We start from the raw sequence: 26,035 nt of genomic DNA, 5'->3' as shown, positions 1-26,035 counted from the left end.
TGGTGGGGGAGTCTATGGCCAGAGAACACCACCTCAGAAAATAATAATGACACTTTGGAACAGAGATGAGGATTTTGGTGGAGGGTACTGCACTGTAAACACTTTAATCCACTTTTTACAATTCTGCTTACATTGTAAATACATACTTGTGTTCATTTATGTATGCATGTTGTATTTCCTATCTCTCCTATAACCTTAAACTTTATTAATGACCATTTTATTAGGTACACCTGTACACCTACTTGTTAATGCAAGTATTTAATCAGCCAATCTTGTGACAGCAACTAAATACATAAAAACATGCAGACATGGTCAAGAGGTACAGTTTTTGTTCAGACCGAACATCAGAAAGGGGAAGAAATGTGATCTAAGTGACTTTGACTGTGAAATAATTGTTGGTGACAAACATGGTGGTTTGAGTATCTCAGAAACTACTGACCTGGGATTTTCATGCACGACAGTCTCTAGAGTTTACTGAGAATGGCGCGAGAAACAGAATCATTCAGTGAGCTGTAATTTTGTGTGCAAAAACGCATTGTTAATGAGAAAGGTCAGAGGAGAATGACCAGACTTGTTCAAGCTGACAGGAAGGCGACAGTAACTCAAATAACTTTGCATCACAACAGTGGCGACAGAAGACCATCGCTGAAAGCCCAAGACGTTGAACTTTGAAGTAGGCAGGCTACAGCAGCAGAAGACTACAAACGTATGGCCACTTTTTTTGTGGGTACAGGAAGCAGATAATAAAGCCTATTCCATCCTCAAGCTGATGCTAAAGATATGCAATTTGATTTTAAGTTGCCATTAAAGGAGATTCAAGGACATGTATACAGAAATGTGCTGGAAAAGGACCAGTAACATCATGAAGTATCCCACCCACCCTGCTCATGAACCGTTTGTCCCATTCCCATGAAGGAAGAGGCTACGGTAGCATCCACTCCAGGCCCACTCGACTCAAAAACAGTTACTTTCCTCAAGAAGTAAGGCTGATAAACACCTCCACCTACCCAACTACCACTACTTAATTATTTAAAGTCAGTCACCTTTTGCACAGAATTTCCTGTGCCTAGCATCACTTTATGGACATACAATCAATCTATGTATAAAAAGTTATTTTATGTATTTATATTTATTGCATTCTTTATCTTTTTTTGTCTCTTTTTGTGCTGCATCAGATCCGGAGTAACAATTATTTCGTTCTCCTTTACACTTGTGTGCCAGAAATGACATTAAATAATCTTGTATCTTGAATGTTAAAAGTCTGACTTGCTTCAACCATATTTCTAAAGCAGAATACTAGGACCATTGCTATGTGACTAATAACAAATTATTAAATAATGGATTTCAACATGTCACAGGGGATTCTTGCAGAGCACAGGTCTGACCAGTGAAATTGCTTTCATCGTTGCAATTAGCAGCATTTTAAGTGTGGAACAGGGGCACACTGAAAGGACAAAGGCTCAGAGATTCTGACAGGCTTTCACTGCAAGGTGCTTAACCAATGGGGATTATGTCTGAGTCTACGTCTGTGGATGTCATTTGAATTATTACCTTTTGTTGGGTCTGACTCACAGGATAAAATATAAATCCTTAAAGTACTAATAATCTAGATTAAAATAGTAGGACTAGTCAGAGCTGGTTTCTTTTACTGGATGCATGCACACCACAACTGAATGCTTTTATGTTGCGTTTGACTGTTTGTCTTTGGAAGGCTATTCATGTCAAGTTAAATGAATTTATGGGGAGGAGTAGGAATTTATTTTACGAGCAATTGCGTTGGAAGCATTAAACGCATATGCTATGTTACAAATAGCACAAAGAAAAAAATCCCAAATGGTTTATTCCAGAAGGCTTCACCAGGAGTCAATTGAATGCAGTAAACAGATCAGTATTCTGTGCTCTGTTTTTGCATAGAATACAACATCACCCCCCCCCCCCCCCACCAGCCCCCGCTGTCTGGAGAATGCCAGCTTCACTGCTGTGAACTGCCAGTTCATATCTAAAATTCAAGACTCAAGATTCAACATTGTTTAAAATCATTTCCAGCACGCGAGTTAAAAGTGTAAAGGAGAATAAAATAATTGTTACACCGGATCTGACGCAGTAGAAAAGAAACACAATAAGATAAGGAACACAATAATAAAAAAAACACAACAAATATAAATACATAAAATAGCTTATATAAGTGGATTGAATATATGTCCATAAAGTGACGCTAGGCACAGAAGTGTCTGTACATAAGAAGATGACTCTGACGGGAAATGATAAAGTTGTAGTGGTGGTTGGGGGTGTGGAGGGGTGGGTTAGTGGGTGAAGGCGTTGATCAGCCTTACTGATTGGGGAAAGTAACTCTTTTTGAGTTTGGTGGTCCTGGCATGGCTGATATCTGGCCTCCTCGCTGATGGGAGTGGGACAAACAGTCCGTGAGCAGGGAGGGTGGGATCCTTCATGATGTTACTGGCCCTTTACTGCACCTTTCTGTAACTAGGCCAGGTGCATTTAGTTATGGGAGAATTGCATTACTTACAGTTCATACACAAGGAATAACTGTAAAATATGAAGAGATATTTTTAAAACAATTAAAATATCAAAATTAATAAGTACAGACTTTTTAGAGAAAGAGAGAAAAGTGTTTCTTTAGCCTACAGTGAATTTCATTATACTAACATAAATTTTAATCTAATAGGTCCCATGACTTTGGATGTCATTGTTAGGAAATAAATTGAGAACATGCAGCACTAAAGGGGGCCAAGGCTGCTGTATCTTCAAAAGATCCGTTCAATTAGTTCATAGTTCTTCTCTTTTCCCCCAATATGTCACAAGACTTGTATTTTCAAATACTTATCAAATTTCTTGCACTTTCATTAGCACCAAATAACTGATTATGGACTTCAGAAAGGGTAAGATGAGGGAACACACGCAAATCCTCACATTGGGATCGGAAGTGGTAAAAGTGAGAGTTTCAAGTTCCTGTGTGTCTGAGGATATAACCTGGACCCAATATATTGAAGCAATTACAAAGAAGGCACGACAACGCCTATATTTCATTAGGAGTTCAAGGAAATTTGGTATGTCACCTAAAACACTCACAGATTTCTACAGATGTATCATGCAGACCATTCTAACTGGCTGCATCGCCATCTGGTATGGTGGTGGGGGGGGGGGGGTGCAACTGCACAGCATCGAAATAAGCTGCAGAGAGTTGTAAACTTAGTCAGCTTCACCTGGGCACTGGCCTCTGTAGTATCTAGGACAACTTAAAGAGCAACGTCTCAAAAAGGTGGTGTCCATCATTAAGGACACTCATCACCCAGGACATGCCCTCTTTTCATTACCACCATCACAAAGGAAGTACAGAGCCTGAAGACACACACTGAATGGTTCAGGAACAGCTTCTACCTCTCTGCCATCAGGTTTCTGAATGGATATTGAACCCATGAATACAATCTCACTACTTTTTTCTTTCTATTTTTGCACTACTTAATTAATTTAACTACTTTATATATATATATATACTTACTGTAATTCACAGTTTTTTTTCTATTATTATGTAATGTATTGTACTGTTATCACAAAGATAACAAATTTCATGACATATGCCGGTGATATTAAACCTGATTCTGATTTTGATTCTATTTGTAAATTAATGGAGAATCTGTCGTCTCCTTTTCTCAGACACTGCACTCGAGGTCAACAACAATTTCCTTTGCACCACGTTTCTGTTTTGTTGTGTCCACTACCTTCAAGCTGCCTCTGATTACTGAGATCGCTGGTTGTTTGAAGTGTTTTCAATTGAATTCACTTTGAAAAAGTACAGCAGGTATATGGTTTGTTAAATAATTGCAGCCTCTTCAATGGATAGCAATAGTCTTGTGTATTTCCCAGTTATTGATTCTTATCAAGTTGTATAAGGCAATATTTAGACATCAAGTTGGATGTTAAGTGGAACTTTAGAGCAGGGGTTCCCAAGCTTTTTTATGCCATGGACCCTTATCATTAATTGAGGGGCCCATCAATTAATGACCCCAGGTTGGACAACCCTGTATTACAGCCATAGAGCCATAGAAGCAGGTCCATGCCATCTATGTTGCCTTAACTCCGCAATGGACCGTCCGAAGCCCGGCTGCAAAAGGAGAGGGGTTGGACATGGGACTAGCAACCCCATCTCGTAAAAACCCAAAGCCACAGAAACACCAACAGAAGCTCCAAAAACCTCGTCCCTAGGAGAGGAAAGATCTTCACCCGGAAGATCCCAGTCCAGCATGGGTAAAGTCTTCTCCACCATTGAGCCACCTACATGAAATGCTGTTGTAGGAGCGCAGCATCCATCAAGGACCCCCCTCCACCCAGGATATATCCCTCCTTGTTGCTGCGATCAGGAAGAAGGTATTGGAGCCTCTGATCTCACACCACCCCAGGTTGAGGAACAGTTATTACCCCTCAACCATCAGGCTCCTGAACCAAGGGGATAACCACTCATCCTCATTCACTCCCTCACTGAACTGTTCCCACAACCTATGGGTTCACTTTCAGGGATGATTCATCTCAATTCTCAATTTATTGCTTAATTATCTATTATTATATTTTGCTTTTTTTTCATTTTGTATTTGCACAGTTTGTTGTCTTTTGCACACTAGTTGAATGCCCAAGTTGGTGCAATCTCTCATTGATTCTGTTATGGTTTTTATTTGATGGGTTTATTGAGTATGCCTGCAAGGCAATGAATCTCAGGGTTGTATATGCTGACATATCTGTACTTTGAGAATACATTTACTTGAACTTTGTAGATGTACAGTATGAAGTCATGTGGTGAACGTGGAAACCACAGGGCCCATCAGCCTTCAGCCCAGGACAGGGGACTCTGGTGAGCTGCCGTTGGCAGTCTTTTCTCTAGTAAGGGTGATGTGCTTGATAATAAAAAGAATTATTATGTGATTTATTTGGAGTATTGTGTACAGTTCTGGTCACCGAATTATAGGAAAGATGTCAACAAAATAGAGAGAATACAGAGGAGATTTACTAGAATGTTACTTGAGTTTCAGCACCTAAGTTACAGAGAAAGGTTGAACAAGTTAGTTCTTTATTCTTTGGAGTGTAGAAGGTTGAGGGGGGACTTGATAGAGGTATTTAAAATTATGAGGGGGATAGATAGAGTTGACGTGGATAGGCTTTTTCCATTGAGAGTAGGGGAGATTTAAACAAGAGGACATGAGTTGAGAGTTAAGGGGCAAAAGTTTAAGGGTAACACGGGGGGAACTTCTTTATTCAGAGAGTGGTAGCTGTGTGGAATGAGCTTCCAGTAGAAGTGGTAGAGGCAGGTTCGATATTGTCATTTTAAAAAAATTGGATAGGTATATGGACAGGAAAGGAATGGAGAGTTATGGACTGAGTGCAGGTCGGTGGGACTAGGTGAGAGTAAGTGTTCGGCACAGACTAGAAGGGCCGAGATGGCCTGCTTCCATGCTGTAATTGTTATATGGCTATATGTTATATAATAATGAAATCAGTTAAACTCTTTTAACTGAAGAGCCAGGTTTATGTGATGTTGGAGAATTTAATTGCGAGACCAATGTAGAACATGTTCTACAGCGTTTAAAATTCTAAATTAATTTCAAAAACAATGACAAGAAGGTTCCAAGTCACGGCTATCATCGGGAGAAGGGACTCTGACGAGCTGCTGTCAGCGATCTAATCTGCCAACTTGCAGTCTACATGAGGGCTCGTGACCTGTAATGTCAACTGTCCATTTCTCTCCTACGGCCTCACCTAATGACTTCCTCCCGCATCTTCCCTTTGCTCCAGGAGTCTCTGGTGTCTACAAATCCAAGGTAATTTCTAATTTGTTTGTGAGCAGACATTTCAAACCGCTTATCATTTACCTTCAAAAAGAACTAAACATTGAAAAGGTATCCAATTAAAGACGCAAAGTATGATGAATGGGCAAAACAGAAGTAGGGGAGAGGCCATTGTGCCCCTGAATCCTAATCTATCATTCAGCAGGACCATGGCTGATCCTTGAGGTGATGGGTGGGCCGTGAGGATCAAGGACCAAGGGCTGAATCAGAAGTCTGGATGTTAAGGCCTGTTGGCCAGAGCCTGAGTCTGCGAATCCTGCAAGTCTGCTGGGGAATTTGAAGGCTCAATGTCTGCAAGACTGAATCCGAGTCCGCTGGAGGCTGAAGATGGCCTGTCCTGGGGGTGGGGGGGGGGGGGGGGGGGAGTGTGTGTGTGTGTGTGTGTGTGTGTGTGTGTGTGTGTGTGTGTGTGTGTGTGTGTGTGTGTGTGTGTGTGTGTGTGTGGGGAGGAACGGGGCTTGTTTTGCTGTTGTTGTTTTGTTGCTTGTTGTGTTCTCCGTTGTTGTGCCAAGCACTGTGGGCATGGTAAGTTAGCACTGGAATGTGTGGTGACACTTGTGGACTTCCCCTCAGCACAAACAACACATCACTGCACGCTTTGATGTACACGCAAAAAATAAGTTTGACTCTTGAATCTTGAGCTCAGCACCATTGAATGCACCAGCCCGAAACCTACTGATTCCATGAATGCATAAAAAATTATGAACATCCACCAGTGAGCTGACCTCTGGTGTCTTGGGTAGTGAACTTTAAAGTTACACAGCCTTACAGGCAGACAAACTATTTTGCCAGACCACCATCACATTTCTGAATGACCGCTACCTCACTATTTTCATCTTTTCTTTGTACTACTTAATTTAGTTTAATTCTATATACAGCATATATATCTTCCTATCTTTCATTTTGAGATCATCTTCCATTTTTCTACACTCTAGAGAACATTAAGTCTATTTCTCTTATGACAAACACACCATCCTGGGGAATTAGTCCAATGGAGGAACGTCACTCCATTTATTTCGAGAGCAGGCATCCTGTCTGGGTGTAACATACCTGGGAATTTGACAGCTGTCAGTCAGAAGGAAAGAGACCTCTGCATTCACCTCACACCATCTGCATTCACCATTGGTGCAAATCTATACATCACAGGGGTAGAAAGCTTTTTCCACTGAGGTTGGGGGAGGCTAGAACTACAGGTCCCAGATTAAGAGTGAAATGCTTAAGGGGGACATGAGGGGTAACTTCTTCACTCAGTGGGTGATGAGAGTGTGGAACGAGCTGCCAGTGCAAGTGGTCGATGCAGGCTGGATTTCAAAGTTTGGGACAAGTACTGCACATGGTTGGGAGGGTCTGGATGCAGGTACAGGCCAGATGGGCTGAAGAACCTGTTTCTGTGCTGTGATGCTCTCTGTCTCCATCTGATCTGCCTATTGTTACCCTGCACAAAACTGGAGAAGAGGAGGAGTGTAAATGGGGTGAATCCACAGGTCAGTGGCAGTACTGCAGAGGCCCGATCTGTGAAGTACTGCAGTGGGATCAGATGGCTTCAGTGGGGATGGGTGAAAGAAGTAATGCTGGCTCTAAACAGTCTCTGCATCATAAGGCTACTAGGCCACTTTGCCTGTCAAATCTGCTCCACCATTCCATCTTGGCTGATTTATTAACCCTCTCAACCCCATTCTCCAGCCTTCTCCCTGTAACCTTTGATGCCCTGACTAATCAAGAACACATCAGCCTCTGCTTTAAATATACTCAATGACTTGGCCTCCACAGGTGTTTGTGGGACTAAATTCCACAGATTCACCTCCCTCACACTAAAGAAATTCCTTCTCATCTCTGTTCTAAAGGGAGGCCCTTGTATTCAGTGGCTGTGTGTTTTGGTCCTAGACTCCCCCACTATACGAAATATGCTCTCCACACCCACTCTATCCAGGCCTTTCCATATTCGATAGGTTTCAATGAGATTCCACCCTTCCCCCCCCCCCCCCCATTCTTCTAAACTCCAATGAGTACAGGCCCTGAGCCATCAAACGTTAACCCTTTCATTCCCACAATCATTCTCTTAAACATCCTCTGAACTCTCTGCAATGGTAACACAATATTTCTTTGATAAGGGGCCCAAAACAGCTCACGATGTTCCAATTGCAGTCTGACCTATGCCTTATAAAGCCATCAAGTGCACCTCATACATTAACCCTTTCATCTTGGATTCATTTTCATGAATCTCCGCTGGGTGTTCTTCATGTACAAGAGGTTGACGTTAACGAAGAGTCTCTTTATTGTGTGTTGCAGGAAGGACAATGTGGCTTCCCTTTCTCTCAGGAATCCCAGGGACCTTTGTAGCACAGGCGTTAATTGTGTCTCGTGTAAGGTGTAACTGCAAGTAATCATTGCAAGAATGCTGGCAGGGGATTTCTGGCAGGGGATTTCAGGTGTTCAAAGGACACTCTTTTTCCACCCAGGGAGAATGAACTATTTAAAACTTTTACGAAGTTGACTTTGCAATAAAAGCCAAATGTTTGACCAGCTGTTTATTAAGCATTCACAAAGCAAACAACAGAATATTATAAACATGAGATAGTCTGCAGATGCTGGAAATCCAGAAACACACATGATGCAGGTCAGGCAGCATCAATGGAAATTAATAAACAGTAGACACTTCGGGCCAAGACCCTTCATCAGGATTGGAAAGAAAAGACGAAGACTAAAGAATTAAAAGTTGGGGGAGGGAAGGAGGACTGCTAAAAGGTGATAGGTGAAGCCAGATGTGTTAGAAAGATAAAGAGCTGGAGAGGAAAGAATCTATAGGAAAGGAGAGTGGTCTATAGGAGAAAACGAAGGAGGAAAGGACCGAGGGGGAGGTGATAGGCAGGTGAGAATATTATGCACAAATTGGAGTACATGTTATTTTTCAGACAGATTCATTAAAGTTCAAGGTATGAGTACCATATACAACCTTGAGATTCGCCTTTTTGCAGGCAGCCACAAAACAAAGAAACACAATAGAATCCACGAAACAACCCACACAACAGGTAGAGCAGTAGATGTTGTGTATATGGATTTCAGCAAGGCATTTGATAAGGTTCCCCAAGCAATGCTTATTGAGAAAGTAAGGAGGCATGGAATCCATGGGGACATTGCTTTGTGGATCCAGAAAGGCTTGCCCCCAGAAGGCAAAGAGTGGTTGTAGACAGGTCATATTCTGTATGGAAGTCGGTGACCAGTAGTGTGTCTTGGGGATCTCTTCTGGGACCCCTGCTCTTTGTGATTTTTATAAATGATCTGGATGAGGAAGTGGAGGGATGGGTTAGTAAATTTGCTGATGACACAAAGGTTGGGGGTGCTGTGGATAGTGTGAAGGGCTGTCAGAGGTTACAGCAGGACATCGACAGGATGTAAAACTGGGCTGAGAAGTGGCAGATGGAGTTCAACCCAGATAGTGTGAGGTGGTTCATTCTGGAAGGTCAAATATGATGGCAGAATATAGTATTAATGGTAAGACTCTTGGCAGTGTGGAGGAACAGAAGGATCTTGGGGTCTGAGTCCATAGGGCACTCAAAGCTGCTGTGCAGGTTGACTCTGTGGTTAAGAAAGCACACAGTGCATTGGCCTTCATCAACTGTGGGATTGAGTTTAAGAGCCAAGAGGTAATGTTACAGCTTTATAGGACCCTGGTTAGACCCCACTTGGAGTACTGTGCTCAGTTCTGGTCACCTCACTATAGGAAGGACGTGGAAACCATAGAAAGGATGCAGAGGAGATTTACAAGGATGTTGCCTGGATTAGGGAGTGTGCCTTATGAGAATAGGTTGAGTGAACCTGGCTTTTTCTCCTTGGAGCAGCAGAGGATGAGAGGTGACCTGATTGAGGTGTATAAGATGATGAGAGGCATTGTTCATGTGGATAGTCAAAGGCTTTTTCCCAGGGCTGAAATGGCTATCGTGAGAGGACATAGTTTTAAGGAGCTTGGAAGTAGGGTCAGAGGAGATGTCAGGGGTAGGTTTTTTACGCAGAGAGTGGTGAGTGTGTAGAATGAGTGGCCGGCAATGGTGGTGGAGGTGGATACGATAGGGTCTTTTAAGAGACTTCTAGATAGGTACATGGAGCTTAGTAAAATAGAGGGTATGGGTAACCCTAGGTAATTTCTAAAGTACATGTTCAGCACAGCATTGTGGGTCGAAGAGCTTGTATTGTTCAACACACACAAAATGCTGGTGGAACACAGCAGGCCAGACAGCATCTATAGGGAGAAGCGCTGACAAAAGGTCTCGGCCCGAAACGTCGACAGCGCTTCTCCCTATGGATGCTGCCTGGCCTGCTGTGTTCCACCAGCATTTTGTGTGTGTTTGAATTTCCAGCATCTGCAGATTTCTTTGAGCTTGTATTGTCCTGTAGGTTTTCTATGTTTCTATGTTACAACAAACATGCAATGTGCAAAACAAGAACAAACCTTTCAAACAATAAAAAAGCAAAACAGATATTACACAGAAGCTGAGCCGCAGAGAGCCCGAATGCGAGTCCACAGCCACGGAGACATTTCAGTGCTGAGCTAAATGCTGCGTCAAGTCAGGATTTTAACTCAAATGGTGCTCAAGTAATGAACACATAACTAACACCTTGAATTCAAAGCTCCTAACACTCTGGGATACTAATACTATAGATCAGCACTGTGGGAAAGGTAACTGTTTTCTCCATCAGTAGGCTGGAGGAACTCATGGGGTCAGGAGGTGACGATGAAGCACCCAAATGAAGAGTCTGTCAATCCAAAACGATAACTGTTCAATTCCCTCCACCGATGTAACCTGATCCACCGAGCTGCTCCAGCATCCTGTCTCTTTCTGCATCGGTCAGGGAGGGGGAGGAGGGAAGGATGGGTATATCAAACTAATGGCAGGATTTGCCCCCGTTTACACTCTGTGACCACTTCACTGTGTACACTTGTATGTTAGTACAATTATCGAATCAGCCAATCACGTGGCAGCAACCCAATGTGTAAAGACATGCAGACATGGTCAAGAGGTTCAGTTGTTGTTCAGACCAAACATCAGAATGGGGAAGAAATGTGATCTAAGTGGCTTTGACTGTGGAATGAATGTTGGTGCCAGAAAGGGTGGTTTGAGTATCTCGGAAACTGCTGATCTCCTGGGGTTTTCACACACAACAGTCTTTAGAGTTTACAGAGAATGGTGCGAGAAACAAAAGGACATCCAGTGAGTGGCAGTTCTATGGGTCAGAGGAGAATGGCCAGACTAGTTCAAGCTGTCAGGAAGGTGATAGTAACACACACAAAATACTAGAAGAGCTCAGCAGGCCAGGCAACATCTGTGGAAATCTACGTTTCAGGCCGAGACCTTCCAGAAGGACTGGGAAAAATGATGTGGATTCGGAATTAGAGGGTGGGGAGGGGAGGGGAGGGAGAAACACTATATGAAACTGAGAGGGGGATTAGGGTTAAGGTTAACCCCCTTCTCTAATACCTCTGTCTCAGGATGAGGCTTTTCATTCAGGAACGAAGGAGATGTCCTCCTTCTTCAAAGGAACGGGCTTCACTTCCTCTACCATCAATGCTGCCCTCAACCGCATCTCTTCCATTTTGCACAGGACTAGCCTCACCCCATCCTCCCACCACCCCACCAGGGATAGGGTTCCTCTTGTCCTCACCTACCACCCCACCAGCCTCCGCATCTAGCACATATTTCTCCGTAACTCCGCCATCTCCAATGGGATCCCACAACCAAGCACATCTTTCCCTCTCGCCCATTTTCTACTTTCTGCAGGGATCGCAGCCCATGTGACTCCCTTGTCCATTCGTCCCTCCCCACTGAACTCCCTCCTGGCACTTATCCTTACAAGTGGAACAAGTGCTACCCTTGCCCCTACACCTCTTCCCTCACTGACATTCAGGCCCCAAGCAGTCCTTCCAGGTGAGGTGACTCTTCACCTGTGAGTTTGTTGGGGTCATTTACTGTGTTCGTTGCTCCTGGTGTAGTCTCCTGTGTAGTCGTGAGTCCTGAAGTAGATTGGGAGATCACTTCACCGAGCATTTACGCTTCGTCTGCCAGATGAAGCGGGATCTCCCAGTGGCCACCCATTTTAATTCCACTTCCCATTTCCATTCCAACAGGTCAGTCCACAGCCTCCTCTACTGTCGCAATGAGGCCACACTCAGGTTGGAGAAGCTACACCTTATATTCCGTCTGGGTCACCTCCAACCCGATGGCATAAACATTGATTTCTCCCACTATTCTCCATCCTCCTTTCCCTCGCTCACTTTATCTCCTTGCCTCCCCATTGCCTCTCTCTGGTGCTCCTCTCCCTTTTCTTTCTTCCATGGCCTTCTGTCCTCTCCTATTAGATTTCCCCTTCTCCAGCCCTGTATCTCTTTCACCAATCAACTTCCCAGCTCTTTACTTCACCCCTCCCCCTCCCAGTTTCACCTATCACCTTGCGTTTCTCTCTCCACCCCCCCCCCCCCCCCCACCCTCTAATCGTGATTCCTCATCTTTTTTCTCCAGTACTACTGAAAGGCCTTGGTCCGAAACTTTACTCTTCTCCATTGAAAGCTGAAAAGACTGTACTCTTTTCCATGGATACTGCCTGGCCTGCTGAGTTCCTCCAGCATTTTGTTTGTTAGTTAGATTTCCAGTATCTGCAGATTTTCTCTTGTTTGCGACAGGAAGGTGACAGTAACTCAAATAACCACGCGTTACAACAGTGGCGGACATAAGAGCATCTGTGAACTCACAGCACATTGAACCTTGAAACAGAAGCAGAAGATCAGGAACATACTCTCAGTGTCCACTTTATTGGTAAGAGGAGGTATTGGATAAAGTGGCCAGTGATTGTATTCATACATTTACACTAGCTACGTCAGTAACTCACCAATTGTTCCTGTCTTGGTATCTTCAGCGTCAGAGCCAATAGCAGGCCTTGGGCTGCCACTCTGTTCCGATTCTGCAAGAAAAAGATGGTTCGAATGAGGGAAAAGCAGTTCATAGTTCATAGTTCATAGTTCAAGTTTAATTGTCATTCAACCACACATGAATACCCATGAATGCTGCCAAATGAGACAGCATTACTGCAGGGCCAAGATGCAAAACACAGCACCAACAGTCATACCCAGCACAAAGCACACATAGCACATATAAGATATCAGTAAAATACAGTCACAGAGAAAATATAGTCCAAGTGCCTGAGGCCAAGAATGTTGCAGAAATGTGGAGTCGAACAGATTGAAACAAGTCGGCTTGTTTTCTGCCGAGCAACACTGTGTCCGGAATGGATGCCGCACCATACCACCTCTGATGTACACACCGACTCTGATGCTTCAGAACTATTCACTCTCACTACAGTAACAATCCTAGGTGCCATAAACTAAAGGGCTGTACCATGTCTATTTAACGTATTCCACATTTCACGTCCATCAGAGATATTTATCAGGTGCACTGAGTATGCAGGGCCCACGTCATTGTCACTGATCCCTCTTACCAGTCCAACCATCCCTTTGACCTCCTACCATCAGGCAGGAGGTTCCGTAGCATTAGGACAAGGACTGTTAGGATGGGAAACAGCTTCCTCCTCCAAGCCGTTTGACTACTGAACTCACTGCCATCACAAAAGAAGCGCCAGTTTACTTTTTAACTTGCATCATTAATTCACCTTATTTTTTTTTATAAATAGAGGAAGTCTGCAGATGCTGGAAATCCAGAGCAACACACACAAAACTTAGGAGAAACTCAGGCAGCTAGGCAGCATCTATGGAAATGAACAGATAGTTGACGTTTCCATAAATGCTGCCCGACCTGCTGAGTTCCTCCAGCATTTTGTGTGTGTTGCTTTAGTATTTGTTAATTTACTAGTAGTAATATTATTTAATGTGCTGTGTGTGTGAAATTATATGTACTGTGTTGGCTGGAGGAACGTTGTTTCATTTGGTGGTATGCATGTGTGCAGTTGAACGACAATAAACAAACTTGAACTTGACTTGACTTCAGTGCCATTGATCAGCTTGAGAAAGATCATTTACAAAACCAATACAACTGAAAATTGGAGAACTGTGGTCATTGTGTCATGGTTGGTGTGGTGGAGTACAATAAGGTGAACTTTTGGCCTTCCACCTTGTGTTCTACCTGCACTACACTTTCTCAGTAGCTGTTGTTTGCACTTTCTTCTTCAATGTTATTGTTTCAACTTGTATTATGCCTCTGGTAGCGTATCGCAGCAGTGATCAGAATTCAATTCCTGCGCACTCTCTGTAAGGAGTTTGCACGTTTTCCCTGTGACTGTGTGGGTTTCCTGCGAGGGCTACGGTTTCCTCCCACATTACAAAAACATATAGGTTAGGGTTAGTGAGATGTGGGCACGGTACGTTGGCGCTGGAGGAATGGCATCACTTGCGGACTGCGGCAATCCTTGGGCTGTGTTGGTGATTGACGGATATGATGCATTTCATTGCATGCTTCACTGTATATGTGACAAATAAAGCTCATCCTTAAAAACAGATGGGAGCGGGCCAGGGAAAGGTGAAGCAGTAACGTTATCAGTTTGAGGGTCTGACCCTGTGGAAGCTCTAACCTCAGAGGGCTGTCAAGCGAGCGGCAGTTCTACGGGTGAAAACGCCTTACTAATGAGAGGGTTCAGAGAAGAATGACCAGACTGGTTCAAGCTGACAGTAACTCAGATAGTGGCGCATCTCTGAATGCACAATACTCTGAACCTACAAGTGGATGGGTTACAGCAGCAGAAGACCACTTTCCCTGAGACGTAGGAGCAGCATTCACCCCATCGAGTCAGCTCCGCCATTTCATCATGGCCAATCCATTTCCCTCTCAACCCCATTCTCCTGCCTTCCCTCCGTAACTTTTCATGCCTTGACTAATCATGAAACTCTCAACCTCCACCTTAAATGAACCTGGCCTCCACAGCTCCCTGTGGCAACGAGTTCCACAGATTCACCGCCCTCTGGCTAAAGAAATTCCTCCTCGTCTCCATTCTAAATGGAAGTCCCTCTATTCTGTGTCCTCTGATCCTAGACTCCCCTACCAAAAGAATTACCTTCTTCACATATACTCTATCTAGGCCTTTCAGCATTCAGCATGTTTCAGTGAGATCTCCCCTGAATTCCAATTCTTCAATTCCAGTGAGTCAGTACATCAATTGCTGCTTCTGAACCTCTGGGCCCTCTCTAATATCAACATATTATTTCTTAAATAAGAGGTCCAAAACTGCTCACAGTATTCTAAATGAGGCCTTACTAGTACCTTATAAATGCCCAGCAGTTCATCGTTGCTTTGATGTACTAGTCCTCTTGAAATGAATGCTAACATTGCATTCACCTTCCCCATCATTGGTTCAACCTGCAAGTTAACCTTTGGGGAATCTGTACCTAATAAAGTGGCCACAGGTAGTATTTACCACTGGTAGGTAACCCCATATCTTCTGTAACATGCAGATATTCTGAGTTTCAGCAGCATAATGCCAGATCAAAACAAAATGTGAGTTCCATAGGCAGAGGATCTCATTCCAGTTCAATTTAGAACTGATCGAGATAGTCAAAGTTGACGATACTCCCAGTTCATCATCCCTGAGAAGTGGTTTCAGCTTTTTACGAATGCTAGCCTTTGTACAGAAGGATGTCCCTTTAGAACAGAGATGCGGAGGAATATTTTTAGCCAGAGGGTGGTGAATGAGTGGAATTTGTTGCTATATTTGGCTGTGGAGGCCAAGTCATTTTTGAATGTACAACTCTCTTTTTGAATGTACAACTCACTTTGCACAGAACTGTAGTAATTTTATGCATTGCACTGTACTGCTGCTGCAAAAAAACCACAACTTTCATGACGTATGTGAGTGATGATAAACCTGATTCTGATATTGGTCTCCATTGTGGACTGAGAGTGGGAAGGGGGCAGGGAGAGAGGAACCATCATTGGGAAAAGGGAAAGGGAGCAGGACCAATTGTTTGGAATCAAATGACCCTGGCTGATGTCTCAGGGCTGGGTGTGTTGGCATCCATGCCACCTCTTGGTCCCTGCACTTCTTCTTTACCACCTGTCCCACACATCTCCCGTGGCACCCCACCCTCGCCATACCCAACAGATTTACAAACTCACTCTCTGCTCCACGTTGACAAATACAGTACAGTGCACCCTAGCTATATAGCTGTACCTAAGACTTTTGCACACTACTGTATATATATTTCTTATTGTAATTTACAGTTTTTATTATTAAGCATTGCAATGCATTGTTGCCACAAAACAACAAATTTCCCGACATATGCCAGTGATATTAAACCTAATTTTGATTCTATATTTAAAGCGGAGGTTGATAGGTTCTTGATTAGTCAGGGTATCAGAAGTTATGGGGAGAAGGCTGGAGAATAGGGTTGAGAGGAAAATAAATCAGCCATGATGGAATAGAGGAGGAGACTTGATGGGCTGAATGGCCTAAATCTGCTCCTACACCTAATGATACTACGAGGTGTTGTTGGGGCTGATGCAAGTGATCCCAGTGAGAAGAGTGTATCTTCATTACTTACACTGGATGCTGGCTTCAGCTCTGGTCACCCAATACTCACGATCAGATCCACAGACTTACTATTCTGGTTACATGATATAAATTTCCCAATTATTAAATGGTTATACAACACGGTTTATGCCTGGAATAACTTGAAAATTGAAACCATGTTGAAACAAGTCGATGAACATGTGGTGAAGATAGTTGTATATAATTACATTATATTCAGTACACAGCCAATTCAGATATTTGATTTTTTCTCAACTAAAATGCCACATTTTTGATGTGTTTTTACATTTTTTTTGCCTTTGAAATTGCTTCAAAAGGGCACATTATTTTTACTTATTGTTGTAGAGATACAGCATGGTGACAGGCCCGCCCAGCGCAACGAGCCCACGCTGCCCAATTCCACCTAAGTGTCCAATTAATCTACTAACTGGTGCACCTCTGGAGTGCGGAGGAAGCTGGATGTGGTGTTGGGGAGAACGTGCAGACTCCTTACAGACAGTGGTGGGAATTGAACCCTTTCACTGGTACTGTAAGGCACTGCGCTAACCTCTACACTACCAGGCTGGTACCAGAATGCAACTATGAAAAAAAATACTGACTAGGTTTCTGCCACATAACGTGCAGATTAGCAGCAGATGGTGCTAATATTCTCCAAATTACTTGTTATGTTCCACCGAAGCCTAACAACTACCTCCCCCACTATTTACAATTAGTCGAAAAGTAACTAGCAAAGGACAGCAGTTATCCATGGGTTGTGACACTAGCTGCAAGAATGTCAAAAAGCAAATGCTTTTTGTTCTTAGGGACACCACAGTAACGTAGCGGTTAGAATAACACTTTGCCCCACCAGCTGTAACATTGAGGTTTGATTCCCACCACTGTCTGGAAGGAGTTTGTACAGTCTCCATGTGACCAGCTGTATTTCCTCCTGGTGCTCTGGTTTCCTCCCACATTCCAAAGACGTACTGGGTAGGGTTTTTGCGTTGTGGGCTTGCGTTGTTGGTGCCGGAAGTGTGGTTCCATACTCAACGGTTTGATTTGATGAAAATGATGCATTTCTCTGTATGTTTCAATGTACATGTGATAAATAAAGCTGATCTCTTCTTTCTAAAAACAGTAGCTGCTGGCAACAGAAAATAAAAACTGAGATGAGAAACAGTAGGCTTGTTGGCTGGACTTGGTGTGGACCAAGTTTCTGTCTGCTACAGCGAAGGCAGTGTGCAGTCTGACAGCGAGCGATTGCCTTAATCATTTTTCTTGTGATTACAAGACTCTGATGGACATTGATAATGTAAAATGTTGCAAGTCTATTTCCCTTGTTTATGGCGAGACAGGCAGCGCGGGAGCTGCATGGCCACAGTTGAAGTGAGGACTAGGCCTGAAGCAGGGGACTTGCCTGTTGCAGCTGCCAGGATGGGATACACCAGAGGTGGTGTGATGCAGCGCCACTGCTGGGTTTGAGGCTGGCCTCTTCTGTTGGTGCTGTTCTCCAGTGTTCCCTCACTGGAGGACAAGTTGGACTGCATGCGTGCGTACATTCGCCTGTGGACTGCTGAGAACTGCTTGTTCTTACCAAAAACAACCATACACCATCATTTTACAGGGCATGTCACTCAGGGACGGGCCATATAATTGTTTTTGTGTGGCTGTATGTTTACCGTTGCCTTATCTGTGCCTTATACTGTGGATGACGGTTGGTATTGTGCTTTGCACCTTGACCCCAGAGGAACACTGTTTCGTTTGGCTATATTCATGTACAACTGAATGATAATTAAACTTGAAACTTGAACTTAAATTTGTATTCTGTTCCTCCTGGGCCTCACCGATCTACACAAATTACTGAAGAGAACATCATATATAATATAGAGTCATACAAACAGGTACTTTGGCCCATCTAGTCCATTCTGAACCATTTACACTGCCTGTTCACATGTAAACACTAAACCTATTTACGCTGGGTTTAGGTTTCACATGAGGGACCATTATATACCTTAAAACCTCTGGATAATGATACTAATATACTCAACTCATTAAGGATAACTGCATGCTGAGATGGGAAGCTTATATGTTTGAATACACAGGTTGAAATGAGTTGACCATTCTCCCTCACAACCTGGGTTGACCATCCCCCTTTACAGTGCAAACAATTACTGATTGGGATTTGATTCCTGTCACCATTGGTAAGGAGTTTGTATGTTCTCCCCTTGACTGTGTGTGTTTCCTCTGGGCGCTCTGGTTTCCTCTGCATCACAGAGATGTATGGGTTAGGATTAGTAAACTGCAGCATGCTATGTAGGCACCAGAAAGGTGACAATATTTGCAGGCTGCCCCCAGCACATTCACAGACCATGTTGGTTGTTGACACAAGTGACACATTTCACTGTACGGTTGGATGTACATGTGACTAGTAAATCTAATCTGATCTAATCTCATCTCCACTTTGAAGTTCCCTCCAGTATAAACCAACAGCGGCAATGTGTGTCAGTCTGACACCTGGTGAGCATGGTGCAGCTGCTGAGATTAGTTATTGTTAACCGTCAGCATCTACCACGTGATGCTCACCATGTCTGTAAAAGTAAAGCTGACTGAATAACCCGTGAATTATTTGTTCAGTATTTTTGCAAGTCCCTAGAACAAACACTGGATACAATTATTCCCGAATGTGAAAACGTAACATAGAACAGTGCGGTATAATACTGGCTCTTTTGCCCTCAATATTATGCTGACCTACTCAATCTAACACCTCCCTCCTACATAGCTCATAACTCTCTATCTTTCTTACATCTACGTGCCTATGTAACAGTCTTTAAAATGTCTCTAATGTATCCACCACCCCTGCAATGTGTACCTGCACTCTCGGTGTAAAAAATCTTAACCTCTGACATCCCCCATGTGCCTTCCTCCACTCACCTTAAATCAGGGGTTCCCAACCTTATTTATCCCATGGACCAATACCATTAAGCAAGGGTTCCGTGGACCCCAGGATAGGAACTCCTGCCTTCAAAGTTCAACTAAATTTATTTATCAAAGTATGTCTACAGTATACAACCTTGAGATTTGTCTACCCACAGGCAGCCACAAGACAGGAAACCCAAAAGAACCCATGCAAAAAGACCTTTAAACAACCAAATGGCAAGAAGACGCAAAAATTCAAATCGTGCAGACAATAAAAATAGGCAAGTAGCATTTAGAACAGAAGTGAATCCTCACACACGCAGTCCGGCGCAGCCGGAACAGGCCCATGGCCACAGCCTCAGGTCAGCACAGCAGAGTAGACATCACAGAACCTGCAGACATGAAGCACAGGGCAGCTGGAGCAGGCCCACAGCCTCAGGTCAGCACATAGCTGAGTCCTCTGGTACTGGCAACTACTATCCTAGGTAAAAAACACTGGCTGTTCACTCTATCTATGCCTCTCATAATCTTATATACCTTTATCAAGTACCTTCTCATCTTCCTTCATCTTCCTTGAATGGAAAATCCCACAAAAAGTAGTGGATCCGGCCCAGTCCATCACGGGTAAAGCCCTCCGCTGCATTGAGCATATTGACATGAAGCACTTTTGCAGGAAAGTAGCATCCATCATCAAGGACCCTCACCCCCAGGCCATGCTCTACTACTGCCTCACAACTACCATCAGGAGGAAGGTACAGGAGCCTCAGGAGTCACACCACCAGGTCCAGGAACAGTTATTATCCCTCAGCCATCAGGCCCTCGAACTAGACGGGATAACGTCACTCAACTTCGCACACTCCATCACTGAACCATTCCCACAACTTACGGACTGACTTTTAAGAACTCTATAATTCATGTTCTGAGTATTTATTGCTTGCTTGTTTGTTTGTTTGTTTGTTTGTTTGTTTATTTATTTATTTTTCTCTCTTTCTTTATTTATTGTGAATGCATGAAAATGAACCTCAGGGTTGTATATGGTGACATATATGTATTTTGATAATAAATTTATTTTGAGCTTTTGAACTTCAAAGGGAAACATCCTAGCTCGCTCAACGTTTCTTCACAAAGTATGTATACTATTTCTGTGAAATTCTGATCTACTACATTTTTATTGCCCAACGAAGCGTTACTGGGACAAGATGGTTGGAGGTGTGAGCCAGCGAAAGAGTGTTGTTTTAATGTTTTGTCAGCTGTGTCACGTCGGCGGGCTTTGTTCGTATTTTTGGCACCGTAGGGGTGCTCAGCGGCAGTTATCAGACGTGTGTTACCATGGTTACAGATGCATGGCCACTCTTGCCAAGTGGTGGAGAGCAGCTGTCTGAACATCTTCAAATTGTCAGTCGTTTGTCTGATTCAGGACCAGGTGTCATCCCAATCCAATAAACAACGCCACCGTGGTTAACTGGCATTACTATAGAGAACTCCCTCAATATCTACCATGCTGCGATATAGCCCGTGTATTTGTATTTCAATCCATCAAGAAGCACGGCACAGTAGCGTAAGGCTTTACAGTGCCAGCTATTATATCGGGGTTCGATTCCCACCACTGTCTGTAAGGACACTCCCATCTCCTACCACCCCATGAGAATCCGCATCCAACACATCATCTTCTGCAACTTTCAATGTCTCCAAAGGGATCCTACCACCAAACACATCGTTACTTCTCCCCCCTTTCTGCTTTCCACAGGGATCGCTCCCTCTGCGATTCCCTTGTCCACTCGTACCTCCGCACTAATCTCCCTCCAGGCACTGTCCCCAAAGTGTGACACCTGCCCATTCACCTCCTCCTCATGACACCTCATGATGTCTCGGTGTTTTGATGTAGCCAATATAGCCAATAAACCTTATTTTTATCCCAATCTCTTCCCATTTACAAGTCTCAGAGGTCCTCATCAAACAAAAATTATAAAGAGATAAGGATGAGCCTTTTTGTCACATGTACATTGAAGTATATAGTGAAATGCATTACTTGTGTCAAATTAAATCAGCAATTGTGCAGAGCAGTTCTCAAGTGTCGTTATGCTTCCGCCGCCAACATAGCATACCAACCCTAACTTGTACATCTTTGGAATGTGGAAGGAACGCTCACGGTCACAGGGACAATGTACATACACCTTACAAAAAAGCAGGTATTGAATCGAATCTTACAGCTGACGCTGTAAAATGTAACACTAACCACTGTGCTACCGTGCCATATAGTACGAGACAAAATAATAACTGTATAGAATAAAGTGTAACAGCTACAGAGAAAGCGCAGGGCAGGTAGGCAGTAAGGTGCAAGGTCATAACGAGGTTGATTGTAAGGTCAAGAGTTCATCAGGAAACCATTCAGGAAGGAGGTACAGGCGGTTCAGGAAGAGTTACTACGCCTCAACCATCAGGCTCTTGAGCCAGAGGCGATAACTTCACTCGTCTCAATACTGAACTGTTCCCACAACCGATAGACTGTCAAGGACTCTTCATCTCATGTTCTTGATATTTATTGTTTATTTATATATTTATTATTTTGTTTGTGTTTTTTTTCATTTTTGTCTTTGCACATTGGTTCTTGTCCATATTGTGTGCATTTTTCATTGATTCTTTGTATTTACTGTGAATGCCTGCGAAACAATAATTCTTAGTACTTACTTTGATAATAAATGTACTTTAAACTTTGAGAATGTTTATGGCTGGTCTGACCCAAGCTTTAGTTTCTCACCTGTCCCAGTTCCCATCACCCTCAGATCCCCAATCTTTCAAAAATTAATCTACTTTTTATATACTCCCAGTGAGCTAGCCTCCATGAGTCTGTATATAAGAAAAGATGTGCTGGCATTGGTGAGAGTCCAGAAGAGGTCCACAAGAATAATCTCAGGAATGAAAGATGAGGAGTGTTTGATGGCTCTAGACCTGTACTCACTGGAGTTTAGAAGAATGAGGGGAGATCTCATTGAAACCTATTGAATATTGAAAGGTCTTGATCAAGTGGATGTGCAGAAGATGTTTTCAATAATGGCAGAGTTTAGGACCAGGGAGTACAGCCTCAGAATAGAGGGATGTCCATTTAGAACAAACATGAGGAGTTTTATTTTTAGTCAGAGGGTGATGAATCTGTGGAATTCATTGCCACAGGCAGCTGTGGAGGCCAAGACACTGGCTATACTTAAAGTGGAGATTGATAGGTTCTTGATTAATCAGAGGTTACAGGGAGAAGACAGGAGAATGGGGTTGGGAGGGATAATAAATCTGTCCTGATGGAATGGCGGAAAGACTTGATGGGCCAAATGGCCTGATTCTGCTCCTATGTCTTATGGTTTTATTGTCTCTGACAGAGGTTTCATCACTTGTCTAATTCAGTTTCTCACAACTGCACACTTATCCTGTAACTATGGCTCCTTTCACCACACTACCACACTGTAACTCAGAATAACTTCCTGGAGCAGCTCACACCAGATGCTGGAGGGACTCAGTAGGTCAGGCAGCATCTGTGCAAATGAACAAACTGTCGGCCCTTTGGGCTGAATCCCTTCATCGGGACTGGAAAGGAAGGGGAAAGATGCCAGAATAAAAAGTTGGGAGGATGACAGATAGAAAGTGGTAGGTGAAGCCGGCTGAGCAGAAAAAGGGCTGGAGAAGAGGGAATCTGATAGGAGAGGAGAGTGGACCACGGGAGAAAGGAAAGGAGGAAGGGACCATAGGAGGTGGGTGGTGGTGGTGATAGACAGGAGAGGAGAAGAGGTAAGAGTCTAGAGTGGGGAACAAGGAGAATAGGGGGAGGGGAAAAGAAATAAAAAGAGAAATAAAATTATCGGAAGGAGAAATCGACATTCATGACACGCTCATAATTTCCAGGAAGTTACTTGGCTGAAAATAGACGCAGACTTTCTCTTCCATAAACAGTGGTCAGAAGCTCCTGTTTCAGCTCTTACTTTTAACCACGTCTTGCACAAGAACTTATGCAAAAACCATGACACAACCAAGACCTCCGCGGTTTTTGCTTTCAAACCTTAGGGAGAGTACAAATGGCCTGCACGATAGATTGGGGTTCAATGCCCGTCGCTGTCTATATGGAATCTGTACGTTCTCCCTGTGATTATGTGGCTTTCCTCCAGGTGCTCTGGTTTCCTCCCACATTCCAAAGACGTACTGTTAAGGTTATTGAATTGTAGGCATGCCATGTTGGTGCCTGAAGTGAGGTACCCAACACAGTCCTCACTGATTGCATTTGACAATGAGTGCTTTGATGTACAAAATTCAAAGTAAATTTTATTATTAAAGTACATATATGTCACCATATACAACCCAGAGATTCATTTTCACTGGCATTCACAGCAAATACAAGAAACACAATAGAGTCAATGAGAGACCGCACACAGCCAGATGGATAAAGAACCAACATGTAGAAAAACAACAAACTGTGCGAAGACAAAAGGAAAGAAAAAAAATAATAATTAGACCTACACAACAATATTTATGCAAATCTTCAGGAAGCCACAATACTAAACATCACTAGAATAGTCTGAAAGTTCCTATCAATTGAGAAATGACTGTGCTTGGCTTTGCTGTACCTCAGGTTTTATCAGCTTGAGTGGAGAAATTTAAATATAATAATAATAATAATAATAATAATAACAAAATAAGCAATAAATTTCGAGAACATGAGATGTAGAGTCCTTGAAAGTGAGTCCATAGGTTGTGGGAACTTTTCAATGATGGGGTGAGTGAAATTGAGTGAAGTTATCCCCTTTGGTTCAAGAGCCTGATGGTTGAGGGGTAGTAACTGTTCCTGAAGTTGATGCTGTACACCACACATACTGCTGAGCGTTGACAGCAAAAAGTTCCACTTCAGTCTCATCCAACCAGAAGACCTTTTTCCACATCTTTATAATATCTATATGATGCTTTGCAAAGCTTTTATGGGCAAGGATATATGCTCCTTTTTAGCAGTACCTGTGGCATGTCTAATACTGTGTGTCAGCTAGGTGACACCATTCCTACCGTAAGTATAGTGGAATTAGCGTCATGCTTTCGGGATGCATTTTAGCAGCAGGGACTGGAACTCTGGTCAGGACTGATGGGAAGATGAATGCTATGAAATACAGAGAAATCCTGGATAAAAACTTGCTAACCTCTGCCAGAGAGCTTAAACTGGGAGGAAGTTCATCTTACAGTAGGACAACATTGCCAGACCAACCATGGAGTGACTTCAAATGAAGAAATTTGATGACCTTGTGTGGCCCAGTCAGAATCCTGACCTTAACCCGATTGGATATTTCTGGCAGGACCTCAAGGCTGCTGTCCACCACCTCTCAACCAACCTGGCAGAGCTTGAGCAATTTTGCAAGAAGGAATGGGCAAATCTTGCTCCATCATGTTGTGCAAAGCTAATGAAGACATACTCAAAATGACTATTGGCTGAAATAGCTGCCAGAGGTTGTTCAGCTAAGTACTGAGTAAAAAGAGGATGAATACAGGAGATTGGTGCTGAGAGGAAAAACAGATCAGTCATGATGAAATGGCGGAGCAGACTGGATGGGAGAAATGGCCTAGTTCTGCTCCGATATCTTCTGGTCTTGTGGCCCATGGAATACTTTTGAACTGCTGACATTTCCGTTTCTGAATTTTTAGTTTTTCATGCTTGACAATTTTCCCTGCATTTTGGGCTCTACTGTGAAAAAAAGGAGCCTGTGATTCACAAATAAAAATTCTCAGTTAAATTGAACAAAATCCCTGGTTGTAACACTCATTCATGTGAAGAAAGGGTTGGGAGCTGAATACTTTCACAAGGCACAGTAAGGTTTGGCCTCATTGCTGCCCCTGCCTGCCACTGTGTTAACTCGAGGGGACGGGCAGCAGCTCCAATGGTCTTTGTACCTGAGTAGGAAATATATTCAAAAGCTTCAGAATCAGAGTCAAATTTGACAGACTGTATGTTGTGAAATGTGTTGTTCTGTGGCGGCAGTACAGTGCAATACATGATAATAAAAACTGTAAGAATGTAAAAAATCAGTAAGTAATGCAAAATGAGAGCAAAGCAGTGAGGTGACGTTCATGGGTTCAGAAATCTAACAGTGGAGAGAAGAAGCTGGTCCTATTCCATTGAGGGGACTGGGACCTCACCTGCCAGTTAATACTCCTTCCCCTCCACCCCACCTTTTTATTCTGTCTTCTTTCACCTTCCTTTCCAGTTCTGAGCAGGGTCTCGGCCTGAAACGTCAACTGTCTACTCTTTTCCACAGATGCTGCCTGACCTGCTGAGTTCCTCCAGCATTTTGTATGTGTTGGTTTCTAAATTTCTTCATGCACCATTAGGGTCCTGAGCCAATGTGAAGATTTTACTCACCTCAACTCTGAACCGATTCCACAACCTATTTTGAAGGACTTATGTTCTCAGTAGTATCGACTTATTTATTTATTTGGCGGCTGCAGTAGCAGTAATACTAGTAGCTGTAGTAATATTTGTACAGTTTGTCTTATTTTGCAAATTATCAGTCTTTGTGTATAGTCTTTCATTGATTCTGTTGTATTTCCCACAATGCCCACAAGAAAATGAATCTCAGGGCTGTATATGGTGACATACACAAAATTTGACAATAAATTGACTTGAACTTTGACCTTATCTGGGTATGACTGATGAGGCTAGCCTCTACTATTATTTTTTAATGTTTATTTAGAGAGCCACTCTGCCCAGCCACCCCCGACTATCCCCAGTTTAACCCTAACCT

The 26,035-nt window shown here is 43.2% G+C and overlaps 1 protein-coding gene across 3 annotated transcripts in view; it reads right to left on the bottom strand.

Annotated features, from left to right (window-relative positions):
• nfic (nuclear factor I/C) overlaps positions 1-26,035 on the bottom strand; it is a 464,113-nt gene that overhangs the window by 167,028 nt on the left and 271,050 nt on the right. For all 3 annotated transcript variants that reach the window (XM_073068141.1, XM_073068140.1, XM_073068142.1), the window contains exon 3: positions 12,735-12,806. In XM_073068141.1, the coding sequence (XP_072924242.1) occupies positions 12,735-12,806 (72 nt within the window). The remainder of the gene's footprint in view (positions 1-12,734; positions 12,807-26,035) is intronic.

Source organism: Hemitrygon akajei, chromosome 16, assembly GCF_048418815.1.
Source record: "Hemitrygon akajei chromosome 16, sHemAka1.3, whole genome shotgun sequence".
Taxonomy (NCBI): domain Eukaryota; kingdom Metazoa; phylum Chordata; class Chondrichthyes; order Myliobatiformes; family Dasyatidae; genus Hemitrygon; species Hemitrygon akajei.
The sequence above is the reverse complement of the archived record's forward strand: the minus strand, read 5'-3'. Positions and strand labels throughout refer to the sequence as shown.